At 49.2% G+C, this 13,157-nt stretch overlaps 1 protein-coding gene across 4 annotated transcripts in view; it reads right to left on the bottom strand.

Annotated features, from left to right (window-relative positions):
• DENND2A (DENN domain containing 2A) overlaps positions 1-13,157 on the bottom strand; it is a 125,000-nt gene that overhangs the window by 21,617 nt on the left and 90,226 nt on the right. For all 4 annotated transcript variants that reach the window (XM_055284212.1, XM_055284208.1, XM_063641651.1 and 1 more), the window contains 2 exons: positions 8,389-8,529; positions 6,211-6,359 (listed from right to left, as the gene is read on the bottom strand). In XM_055284212.1, coding sequence (XP_055140187.1) covers positions 6,211-6,359; positions 8,389-8,529 — 290 coding nt within the window. The remainder of the gene's footprint in view (positions 1-6,210; positions 6,360-8,388; positions 8,530-13,157) is intronic.

The raw sequence follows: 13,157 nt of genomic DNA on the forward strand, positions 1-13,157 counted from the left end.
CTGCCACATGAGCGGAGCAGGGTTGGGCATGAGTGCATGTGCAGCCCCAGGAGTACTGGGGATAAGGGTACAAGCTGTAACTTAACCTGAAGACTTTCTTTTCTTTTTCTTTTTTTGATTTTTTAAATTGAGATAGAGTCTCACTCTGTTGTCCAGGCTGGAGTGTAGTGGTGTGATCTCAGCTCCCTGCAACCTCCACCTCCCAGGTTCAAGTGATTCTCCTGCCTCAGCCTCCTAAGCAGCTGGGATTACAGGCGTCCGCCACCATGCCCACTAATTTTTGTATTTTTAATGGCGACGGCGTTTCACCATGTTGGCCAGGCTAGTCTTGAACTCCCAACCTCAGGTGATCCACCTGCCTTGGCCTCCCAAAGTGCTGGGATTACAGGCATGAGCAACTGCACCCGGCCCTTTTTAAAAATTTTTTTCTTTCTTTATTTTTTTTGAGACAGAGTCTCGCTCTCTTGCCCAGGTTGGAGTGCAGTGGCTCAATCTCAGCTTACTGTAACCTCTGCCTCCTAGGTTCAAGTGATTCTCCTGCCTCAGCCTCCCGAGTAGCTGGGATTACAGGCGTGTGCCACCACGCCTGGCTAATTTTTGTCTTTTTAGTAGAGACAGGGTTTCGCCATGTTGGCCAGGCTGGTCTCGAACTCCTGGCCTCAAGCAATCCACCCGCCTCGGCCTCCCAAAATACTGGGATGACAGGCGTGAGCAACTGCACTTGGCCTAAAGACTTTCCAGAATTTTCCAGGTCAGGCAACTTGCAGCCAACCATTGGTCCCCAAACCCTTGTTTGTCATGGCCTGGCCAAAGAACACTTCAATTCCCTATGGCTACTTTCCCGTAAATCAGAGAGATCGAAGTGGATACGGATTCCTCCACCTGGCCCATGGAGTCAGAGAGTTTCAAAGCTGGGGGAGGCCTTGGGGGTGACCTGATCATACCTGTCTCACTGGGACCCTGCTGGAAGGCCAAAGGCCGTAAGGGAGGCAGGGAGGGCCCTGAGGAGAAAAGCACAGACTTCCCCATGACCTATTAGCCTGACTGCCGAGCACAAAGCGGGTCCTGAGGGCCTGTGCTAGGGAGACTTTCCTTATACATTTCTGTAGACGGACAGGGCCCCAGACCCTGCCCTTCACCCATCCCTGGAGCCTGCAGCCCAGCTGCTTTCCCTCCGTCCTCTCCAAAGCCCGGCAGCTCTCCCACTCCCTGCTTCTTTGAGCAGAATGATGGATCCTCTGCACGCCTGTTAGTTACCCACGTGACAGGGCTGTGGGGGGCGTGAAATGACGCAGGTCAGACCCTCAGAAGGCGCCCGGCACAGAGGCCGCTCCACGCCCCGTCACTGCCATCATCCTCATCAGCTTCGCTCATGCTTTGTTTACCCTCTTCCTGTCTCAGAGCTCTTCGGGCCTTTCTTTATGCAGATTTCCATCTCTTCAGGTCTGCATGGAACCCGTGCAGGATGGAAGGACGATTTATTGGGCAGCGGGGAGAGCATGTGGAGCCATTTGTAACAGGAAAAGCGAGGCTGCTTTCAGAGAAAACAAGACAGGGAGTCCCGGAAAGTCAGAGCCACGTGGGGCCGTGTCTTAAGAACAAGGAGACCCAGGGCCAACGGCTAAGGATGCTCAGGGGTCCCCCCTACTCTGGGAAACCTCCCTGAGTGATGGGGGAGGGATGTGTACCTCTGAAAGCTGTAAAGGGTCTAAAAACCCAACGACGGTCTTTCTCACACATGCACACCATTACTGTACCATCGCCTGGCTCTGGCTCCAAGGAGGGCACCACAATTATCCACGTTCCTGCTGCCTTCTCTTCTCCCACAGAAATCCCATCCTCACAGTGCCTGACATCTGGCAGCTGCTGCAGAAGAAAACCCCTGATGGGCACAATGTGCCTGTGGGGAGACCTGCTTGCGGCAGCCACAGCTGGCGTCTGACCCACTCACGGCATGAGCTGTTTGAAAAGACGAAATCTCCAAGGGCAGAATGCCAGGCACTGTGGAAGGTTGGAGAGAAACACCAATGCCTCTCCTATGGACTGTGCTGGTGACTCTCTCCTCTGTCGAGGGGTCCCAGAGTAGGGCAGGGAGGGTGGCTGGGGAACAGCCAAGGCCCAGGAATCCAGGCAGGGTCCACTCTCGGCCGCTGGGCTTTGCTCATTTTTGTCTGTCTCTGGTGACAGCAGCTCTGTGGGAGGGGCTGGCCCAGCGTCCAACCTGTCCACCCAGAAATCTGTCCAGCGAAAAGGCGGAGGTGTCAAGTCCTCTCCCAGACATCGCTACGGCAGGCATTTCCAGGTTTCTTTCTTTCTTTTTTTTTTTTAGACAGAGTCTTGCTCTGTCACCCAGGCAGGAGTGCGATGGTGTGATCTCCGCTCACCACAACCTCTGCCTCCCAGGTTCAAGTGATTCTTCTGCCTGAGCCTCCCGAGTAGCTGGGATTACAGGCGTGTGCCACCACGACCAGCTAATTTTTGTATTTTTAGTAGAGACGGGGTTTCGCCATGTTGGCCAGGCTAGTCTTGAACTCCTGACCTCAGGTGATCTGCTTGCCTTGGCCTCCCAAAGTGCTGGAATTACAGGCGTGAGCCACTGAGCCCGGCTGGCATTTCCAGGTTTCTTTGTGCCCTGAGCCTTCTGACATGTCCCCCTGCATTGCCCTTTGGGGATGTGTTTGTCTCTGACAAGGCCCCTTCCCTTTTCTGTTCCCACTTTTTCTCTCCCTGCACTTTGTTTTTAAGTTTTTTCTTTTTCTTCTTAATTTTTAGAGACAGAGTTTCGCTCTGTCACCAGGACTGGAGTGCAGTGGTGTCTCACTGTACTTTTACCAGAAAAATCGATGGTACTTTGTTTTCTTCCCCGTGGAGGGAGCCTGGGGGAGGCTGGGGTGTGTGAGGGGGGCCCACGGCTCCTCTCCAGCTGTGCCCTTCCCAGACATCTTCTCAGGGTGGGTCCTCCCTAAGTCTAGCATCTTCACCCCGCAGGCATGTTCCCTGGGGACTCTGTCCCCACCACCATTCCTGAGGGGTGCTGGGTTTCCTTGGCTGGCTTTCCATTTCTGCCCAGGCCTTTCTGAAATCCATCATTTTCCTCTCCCCGACATCCAAGCCTGAGAATTCCACCTCTAGGGGATGGAGGAAGTGGGGGATGGAGAGGATAAAGACAGTTACTATGGTGCTGATGAAATCCGATCCTGGCCACTGAAGGGTTATTACTCATCCTGGCTTCCAGGGCTCCAACCTTGAGAACTCCCTCAGCTGAATTCCCCAGTGCCCGGGAGCTTGGAGAGCTCCCCAGCGCCCAGCACCAGCTGCAGACTTACAGAGAGGGCCTGCTTCCTGAGCTGACAAAAGTGCACTGGGAGTACAATCACGCTGACATTTAAAAGTGAATAGCGAACTAAAACACAGGGTGGGAGCAGGCTGGGAACAGCCAGATGGCTGCTGTCCAAAGAGGTGCATCAGAAAGGTGACCAGATGCGCCGCATGAGGGGAGAGGGTGGGGCCGCTTCCCGCCCCGCCTCCTGAGGAATCTCACATCTACAGAGTTTGTCCCTTCCATTTTTCTATGCCTTTTTTTCTTCCCTTTTGTTTTCCGTAGCTCAGAGTCAGATTTCCTCTCCAAACCACAGTGCTTCAGTTTTTGTTTGTTTTGTTTTTGGCACTGCTTCTTTCCACATGGACTTCTCAGGTGGCCTCATCTGCGCCACCCGGTTGACTGGCCCCACATCTCAGTCCTTCCTGGGGCTGCAGCCACCCCTCAGGCTTCTGTGCCCCCAGTTCCAAAGCAAAGAAGGCTCTGATTCAGTATTTCAAAAATGCAAGGAATTCTCTTTTTAGAAGCTCAGAACGAACCCAAGTCCTTGTCTGCATTTCCTTCCGGATCTTCTTTGATTTGTGACGTGGCCTTAGCAAATCATTGAATGTGCCCACTAGAATGGGGGTGGCCTCCTATGGGGCACTGAGTTTGTGTGTGTGATGGGAGGGAATTTACTTTAACGGTGAGGAGGGATGCCCTCAGGATGGTCTGTCCTCTTGAGCATGGCCCTGCAGCCTTCTGTGAGCTGGCCTCTGTCCACCACTGCTGGCTCATCTCTCCCTCCCCCACCTTCCTTTCTCTGCGCCAGCCCTAGTGAACTACTTTGCAGTTCTTTTTCTCTTTCTTTTTTTTTTTTTTTTTTGAGTTTCGCTCTTGTTGCCCAGGCTGGAGTGCAATGGCACGATCTCGGCTCACTGTAACCTCTGCCTCCTGGGTTCAAGCGATTCTTCTTCAAGCCTCCCAAGTAGCTGGGATTACAGGCGTGCACCACCAGGCCCAACTAAATTTTTTTGTATTTTTAGTAGAGACAGGGTTTCACCATGTTGGTCAGGCTGGTCTTGAATTTCTGACCTCAAGTGATCCACCTGCCTTGGCCTCCCAAAGTGCTGGGATTACAGTCATAAGCCACCATGCCCGGCCTACTTTGCAGTCCTGAAGGTGACAGCTAGGCCTCACCTGTCCCCATATCTCTGTAGGATGGCTCCTTTTGCCTGCAATGTGCTGACTACTTGTTCTAAGTGTTGGCCCTCAGAACTCACCTCCCTGGGAGTGAGGGCCCTCCCTTGGTCTCCAGAACTCACTGCCTCCACCTGCCTCTAATGTGGTCCTGGATAGTCGGCTTATGTCTCTGTCACCCCACTGCGCTGAGACAAGTCTGTGTTTTTCTTTTCTTTTCTTTTTTTTTTTTTTGAGACAAGGTCTTGTTCTGTTGCCCAGGCTGGAGTGCAGTGGCATGATCATAGCTCACTGCAACTTTGAACTTCTGGGCTCAAGTGATCTTCCTACCTCAGCCTCCCTAGTAGCAGGGACTGCAGGCTCCAGCCACCATATCTGGCTAATTTTTTTTTTTTTTTTTTTTACATTTTTTGTAGAGATGGGGGTCTTACTGTGTTGCCCAGGCTGGTCTCAAACTACGTTGCTCAAGCAATCCTCCCACGTCAGCCTCCTAAAGTGCAGTGATTACAGGCGTGAGCCACCATGCCAGCTGTGTCTTTTCTCTGTTTTCCTACCACATAGCAGAGTGTCTGACACATGGCAGAATGAGTAGAAAGCCCACCAATGCCAGGGGAGTCGCACACAGCAGTGCAAAACAGTGTGCCTCCCAGATCTCCAGTCTGAGCTGCCGACTGATTCCATCCTTTATTTTATTTTATTTTTTATTTTTTGAGATGGAGTCTTGCTCTGTCACCAGGCTGGAGTGCAGTGGCATGATCTCAGCTCACTGCAACCTCTGCCTCCCAGGTTCAAGCGATTCTCCTGCCTCAGCCTCTTGAGTAGCTGGGACTACAGGCACACGCCACCACGCCCAGCTAATTTTTGTATTTTTAGCAAAGACAGAGTTTCACCACGTTGGCCAGGATGGTCTCAATCTCTTGACCTCATGATCTGCCCGCCTCGGCCTCCCAAAGTGCTGGGATTACAGGTGTGAGCCACTGCGCCTGGCCTATTCTATTCTTATTTTTGAGATGGAATGTCGCTCTGTCGCTCAGGCTGGAGTGCAATGGTGCGATCTCAGCTCACTGCAGCCTCTGCCTCCCGGGTTCAAGCGATTCTTGTACCTCAGCCTCTCAAGTAGCTGGTATTACAGGCACGAGCCACCATGCCTGGCTAATTTTTGTATTTTTAATGGAGACGGAGTTTCATCATGTTGGCCAGGCTGGTCTTGAACTCCTAACCTCAGGTGATCCTCCTGCCTCAGCCTCCCAAAGTGCTGGGATTACAGGCGTGAGCCACTGTGACTGGCCATCCTTTTTTTGTGGGAGCAGGAGGGAAGGTCTCCCTTGTTGCCCCGGCTGGAGTGCAGTGGTGAGATCTCAGCTCACCACAATGTCTGCCTCCCAGGTTCAATCGATTCCCATGCCTCAGCCTCCCAAGTAGCTGGGATAGCAGGCGTGGGCCACCACGGCTGGCTAATTTTTCTATTTTTAGTAGAGATGGGGGTTTCACCATGTTGGAACTGGCCTCGAACTCCTGGCCTCAAGTGATCCACCCACCTCAGCCTCTCAAAGTGCTGAGATTACAGGTGTGAGTCACCGCGCCCAGCCTATTCCATCCTTATCTCAGAAGGGCTTACTCTTCAATGCTAGGCGGTCACCTGCTCTACAGACTAGAGGGTCCAAGAGCGACTGTGATTCAAACGCTTTAGCAGAAGTAGCCAAGGCGGGTACCTGAGCTTGTCTGCAATGAAGATGACCCTCCTCTCCAGAAGCAGGGAGGCAAACACACAGACCAGGTGGCGGACGCTGAGGGAGGAGAAGAGAGACTCAAAGTCCACGTGCTCGAGCCGGGAGTCCAGCGGGCGGCACAGTTCGATCACCTGCCAGGGAACAGGAGCAGCCATGAAGGAGGGGCCCAGCTACGCAGCCAGGCCTCTCACGGGTGTCGCAGTCCCGGGGCTCTGAGGTCCTCATCAGGGGTGACCCACTGGCGGGGGAAAAGGGAAAGAAAAAAAGCAAAACAAAAGGATTGGGGGAAAAGAAAGATGCCAGAAGACTGGGGGGGGAGGTAGCTTTGGTAGAGAAGCAAGCGTCTCACACTCAGCTATGAGATTGAGGACAGTGTGGACGAAGAGGAGGACAGAGGATGGCAAAATCAATGGTTTTTGGCTCCAAATGGTAGGGGGCTCTCCCTGGCAACAGCATATCTGTACTCCCCATGGACAGTTTATAGGACTTTTGAAAACTGTTCTGTCCCTGAGAGTCCCAGTGGAGAGCATTTCTGTCTCTTGAGGAACTGTTACCTGCTAGGTGGAAATCCCAGGCTAGCATGGAACGCCCAGCAGGCCTGAGCAGCACTTCGGAGACTCGCTGCCACCTCAGGAAGGTGTTTTTTAGGTAACCCTGACTCCATCCCACTCCGTTTCTGATGATGTGTGCTTTCAGCTTTTGTGCTTTGTGTCTATATCTTCTTTTTTTGAGATGGAGTCTTACTCTGTTGCCCAGGCTGTAGTGCAGTGGTGCAGTCTTGGCTTATTGCAGCCTCTGCCTCCCAGGTTCGAGCAATTCTCCTGTCTCAGCTTCCCAAGTAGCTGAGATTACAGGCTCCTGCCGCCATGCCTGGCTAATTTTTGTATTTTTCGTAGAGACAGGGTTCCACTATGTTGGCCAGGCTGGTCTCGAACTCCTGACTCCAAGTGATCCACCTGCCTCAGCCTCCCAAAGGGAGGGATTACAGGCATGCTGGGATTACAGGTGTGAGCCACCGTGTACCCAGCCTGTGTGTATATCTTCTTATTCTGCACTTGTTGAAATATTCCTAATTCCCTCAAGTTGGTACTCCTGTGCATGTTTTTTTTCTCTTTAAATAGCTGCCTCCCTCCCAGTGAGCAGAGAGTGGATTTCACTCTTAGCATTTCACCGCCTGGTGCTGCCCCCATGGTGAGGCTTCCTCTCCGGTAACCTCCCTGCTACATCCCCATGGCCAAGCCACTGCATCTGGTATGGGATGGTTTCAGGTTCTCTGACAACAAAGCGACTGCTGTTCTCACTGCTGGGAAACTAGGTTGTTCCAGAGCGTTCCAGGCCTATTCTCCTCCCCGCTTTGTTTCCAGAGGTGATCTGGTTTGCCGAGGGTCTCTGAAACTGAAGACTCAAGGCTAAATGGGGTCCTTCTTCTGATGTCCACCAAGCCATGCAAAGGGGGTGGGAGGGATGAAAACAAACTCCTTCATAAAATCCCAGCCCAGGCTGGGCGCGGTGGCTCATGCCTGTAATCCCAGCACTTTGGGAGCTGAGGTGGGCCGATAGTGAGGTCAGGAGTTTGAGACCATCCTGGCCAACATGGTGAAACTCCGTCTCTACTAAAAATACAAAAATTAGCCGGGTATGGCAGCAGGCACCTGTTGTCCCAGCTACTTGGGAGGCTGAGGCAAGAGAATAGCTTGAACCTGGGAGGTGAAGGTTGCAGTGAACCAAGATCACACCACTGCACTCCAGCCTGGGTGACAGTGCAAGACTTTGTCTCAAAAACAAAAACAAAAAATAAAGTTACAGAGGCGATACAGACTTGAAATGTAAATAGGTTTCAATAAAATGTATGAAAGAAAACGGGCTATTAAAAGAAATTAAGGATGTTCAGTGCAGATCCCTAACCTGAGGCCAACATCATGCAAAGGAACACCCCAGCTGCCATAGCATAGTTCTTGGGCTTGCTGCATTGGGCGGAGTCCTAGGCTGGATGGATTGAGGGTGGAACTCATGATGAGTGATCTCTAGGCCAGCCCTAGGGGCAGGGAGAAGACACCACGGAATTGGACTGCTCACTGAAAGGCAGCCCCTCTGAGCACGGAGACTCGGCTGTCTGGGCCACTGCCTCCCCAGGGAGAAGGAAGGAGTCTGACAACTCACCTCAGTTCCTGAACCTGGCAGGAAGTTCTTGACAAGGATAGTTTTGCCCAGGGCTGGGAAAGGGGCTTCCATGACACTTCTCATGAGTGGCTGAACCAGGGCAGGAGAGATACCTCGTCTTTTTTCCACCTCATCCAAGATCTGCAAGGGTCAGAAAAGCAGCTTAGCTATTCTAAAGCCAGAGCACCAAGGTGGAGCTCAGTTCTAGGTGAAGTGGGCCTGCCATGGTGACTCAAGAATTATGGGGAAGCCCTGCTTTCCCTATGAGGCCAAAATAGGCCCTTTGACCCTACACGTGATTGTCCCCAATTCTTCTCCCCTCTGTGTGTCCACACCCTTTGCCATGCAACGTTGCGGCTCCTACTCAGGAGTGAAGTCTACTTCTTTGCCCCTTTGACTTAGGGTTTGGCCATGTGACAGGTTGTGCTAATACATGCATTCCCAATGAAGGTAATATAACCCCAAGGGGGTAAGAACTGGTTTTTGGGAGGAATGAAAAAACTTAGATATTATAATGGTTTGTAGCCCTCTAAGAGGTCACAGTACATAAACAGATCTACCGTTTATTTATGAAATTAAAATGTCATGGGAGGGGATAGCCATCAGGAAAATACAAATCAAAAGCACCATGAGATACCACTTCACACCCGTTAGGATGACTCTAATAAAAAGATGGATAATAACAAGTGTTGGCAAGGACATGGAGAAATTAGAACTCTCATACACTGCTGATAGGAATGTAAAATAGTGAAGCTACTCTGGAGAACAGTTCCTCAAAAGGTTAAACAGAGTTACCATATGACCCAGCACATAGCACTCCTAGGTACCTATCCAAAAGAAGTGAAAACATATATGTTCACATAAAAATTTGTATATGATTGTCTGTAGCGGCATTATTCGTAATAGCCACAACACAGAAGAAACTTAAATGTCCATTAACTGATGAAGTGATAAACAAAATGTGCTATATCCATATAATGGAATATTATTTAGCCATCAAAGTGCTGATACATGCTATAACTTGGATGACTCTTGAAAACATTATGCTAAATGAAAGAAGCTAGTCATAAAAGGCCATCTAACGTATGATTCCACTTAGATGAAATGTCCAGAATAGAAAAATCCAGAGAGACAGAAAGTGGATTGGAGGTTGCTTAGAGTTAGGGAGTGACTGCTAATAGGTATAGGGTGTTTTGTTGGGGTGATGAAAATGTTCTAAAATTGTGGTGATGGTTGTATAACTCTGTGAATATGCTAAAAGCCATTGAACTGTATATATTTTTTATTTTTTATTATTTTAGAGATGGGGGTCTTGCTAGGTTGCCCAGGCTTGCCTTCAACTTCTAGGCTCAAGTGTCCTCCTACGTCAGCCTCCTGAGTAGCTGAGACTACAGGCACTTGCCACTGTGCTCAGCAAATTGTGTACTTTAAATGAGTGAATTGCATGGTATGTGGATTATATCTTAATAAAGCTACTACTAAAAAACTAAAAAAAAAAAAAATCCAAACTCTCCATAGTCTAATTGTAAATTGAAGAGTCTAAATTAAAATCCCATTTATGAAGCTGGGTGAGGTGGCACACACCTGTAATCCCAGCTACTTGGAAGGCTGAAGCAGGAGGATTGCTTGAGCCCAGGAATTTGAGGCTGCAATGAGCTATGATCATGCCACCACACTCCAGCCTGGGCAACATAGTGAGACCCAGTCTCTATTTTTAAAAACTGTCATTTATAAAAGTATCACATGTAGCTATTGAGCCCTTGAAATGTGGCTAGTCTGAATTCAGAGGTTTTATTTACTTTATTTTTTATTTTTTTTGAGATAGTTTCTTTCTTGTTGCCCAGGCTGGAGTGCAGTGGCATGATCTCGGCTCACTGCAACCTCCGCCTCCCAGGTTCAAGCAATTCTCCTGCCTCAGCCTCCCGAGTAGCTGGGATTACAGGCATGCACCACCACGCCTGGCTAATTTTGTAGTTTTAGTAGAGACGGGGTTTCTCCATGTTGGTCAGGCTGGTCTCGAACTCCCGACCTCAGGTGATCCACCCACCTTGGCCTCCCAGTGTTGGGATTACAGGCGTGAGCCACTGTGCCTGGCCCAGATGTATTGTTAAGTGTAAAATACCAGCCGAGCATGGTGGCTTCTACCTGTAATCCCAACACTTTGGGAGGCCAAGGCTGGCAGATCACCTGAGGTCGGGAGTTCGAGACCAGCCTGTCAACATGGTGAAACCCCATCTCTACTAAAACTACAAAATTAGCCGGGTGTGGTGGCGGGTGCCTGTACTCCCAGCTACTTGGGAGGCTGAAGCAGGAGAATTGCTTGAATCCAGTAGGCAGAGGTTGTGGTGGGCCAAGATCGCGCCATTGCACTCCAGCCTGGGTGACAAGAGCAAAACCATCTAAAAAAAAAAAGTGTAAAATACCAACTGAATTTCAAAATACACAATTTATTTTTATTTCTATTTTATTTTATTTTATGTATTTTTTAGACTGAGTCTGGCTCTGTCACCCAGCCTGGAGTGCAATGGCGCAATCTTGGTTCACTGCAACCTCCACCTCCTGGGTTCAAGCAATTCTTGTGCCTCAGCTTCCAAAAAACAGTGTAAAATACCAACTAAATTTCAAAATACACAATTATTATTATTATTTTTTGAGACTGAGTCTTGCTCTGTCGCCCAGGCTGGAGTGCAATGGCGCAATCTTGTCTTACTGCAACCTCTGGCTCCTGGGTTCAAGCAATTCTCGTGCCTCAGCCTCCCAAGTAGCTGGGATTACAGGCACGTGCCACCGCATCTGGCTAATTTTTGTAATTTTAGTAGAGACAGAATTTTGCCATGTTGGCCAGGCTGGAACTCCTGACCTCAGGTGATCCAACCACCTCGGCCTCCCAAAGTGCTAGGATTACAGGTGTGAGCCGCCATGCCCGGCCCTCAAAATAGACAATTAAGAATATAAAATATATCAGTGATTATTTTTCATGTTAACTATATGCTGAAATAAAATAATATTTTGGACATATTGTGTTAAATAAAATTTATTATTAAAATTAAAAAGACAGGATGGCAGTTCCTCAAAAAACTAAATAGAATTACCATATGATCCAGCAACTCTATTTGTGGGTATATACCCAAAAGAATCAAAGCAGGGACTTGAATAGATATTTATTTGGACACCTATGTTCCTAGCAGCATAATTCACAATGGCCACAACGTGGAAACAACCCAAATGTCCATCAATGGATAAATGGATAAATAATCAATGGATAAATGGATAAATAAATGTTGTACATACATACAGTGGAATATTATTCAGCCACAAAAGGAATGAAGTATAGATACATGCTACAACGTGAGTGAACCCTGAAAATATTATGCTAAGTGAATTGAAGCCAGTCACAGAAGGACAACTGTTGATCATTCTACCTCTATGACGTTCCTAGAATCCTCGAACTCATAAAAATAGAAAGTAGAATGGCGATGGCGAGGGGTTAGGGGACGGGTTGGGGTGGGGTTAGGGGAGGGGGAATGGGAAATTATTGTTTAATGGGTACAGAATTTCTTTTTTCTTTTGAGACAGAGTTTTGCTCTTGTTGCCCAGGCTGGAGTGCAATGGCGTGATCTCGGCTCACTGCAACGTCCGCCTGTCAGGTTCAAACGATTCTCCTGCCTCAGTCTCCCAAGTAGCTGGGATTACAGACACCCACCTCCATACTCATTTAATTTTTTTCTTTTTTTGAGCCTGAGTTTCACTGTTGTTGCCCAGGCTGGAGTGCAGTGGTGCGATCTTGGCTCACTGCAACCTCTGCTTCCCAGGTTCAAGTGATTCTCTTGCCTCAGCCTCTCTAGTAGCTGGGATTACAGATACCCACCACCACACTCACTTAGTTTTTTTCTTTTTTTGAGCCAGAGTTTTGCTGTTGTTGCCCAGGCTGGAGTGCAGTGGTGCGATCTTGGCTCACTGCAACCTCTGCTTCCCAGGTTCAAGCAATTCTCCTGCCTCAGCCCCTGGCTAATTTTTGTATTTTTAGTAGAGATGGGGTTTTACCATGTTGGTCAGGCTGGTCTTGCACTAATGACCTTAGGTGATCCACACCTCGGCCTCCCAAAGTGCTGGGATTACAGGCATGAGCCACCACGCCTGGCCTCAATGGGTACAGAGTTTCTGTTGAGGGAGATGAAAAAGCTCTGGAGATAGATGGTGGTGATGGTTGCACAACAATGTGAATGTAATGCCACTGAACTGTTAAAATGGTTAAGATGGTAAATTTTTTGTTATGTATATATTTTAGTACAATAAAAAGACAATAATATGAACAAAATTAGAAAGAATTTTGGGGGAGACAGGGAAAACACACCTAAAAAGTCTGCTTAGGGGGACAGTAATGAAAAAAAAGCTTGTGGCCAGGCACAGTGGCTCTTGCCTGTAATCCCAGCACTTTGGGATGCCGAGGCAAGCAGATCACCTGAGGTCAAGAATTCGAGACCAGCCTGGCCAATATGGTGAAACCCCGTCTCCACTAAAAATACAAAAATTAGCTGGGTGTGGTGGCGGGCTCCTGTAATCTCAGCTACTCGGAAGGCTGGGAAGGAGAATCACTTGAACCTGGGAGGTGGAGGTTGCAGTGAGCCAAGATCACGCCACTGCACTCCAGCCTGGGCGACACAGCAAGACTCCGTCTCAAAAAAAAAAAAGAAAGAAAAGAAAAAGGAAAAGAAAAAAAGCTTGTGGGACACTGGGCAGAACGAGGCAGAAGTGTTGCCATGTGGGTT

Source organism: Symphalangus syndactylus, chromosome 6 (assembly GCF_028878055.3).
Source record: "Symphalangus syndactylus isolate Jambi chromosome 6, NHGRI_mSymSyn1-v2.1_pri, whole genome shotgun sequence".
In the NCBI taxonomy this organism is placed as follows: Eukaryota; Metazoa; Chordata; class Mammalia; order Primates; family Hylobatidae; genus Symphalangus; species Symphalangus syndactylus.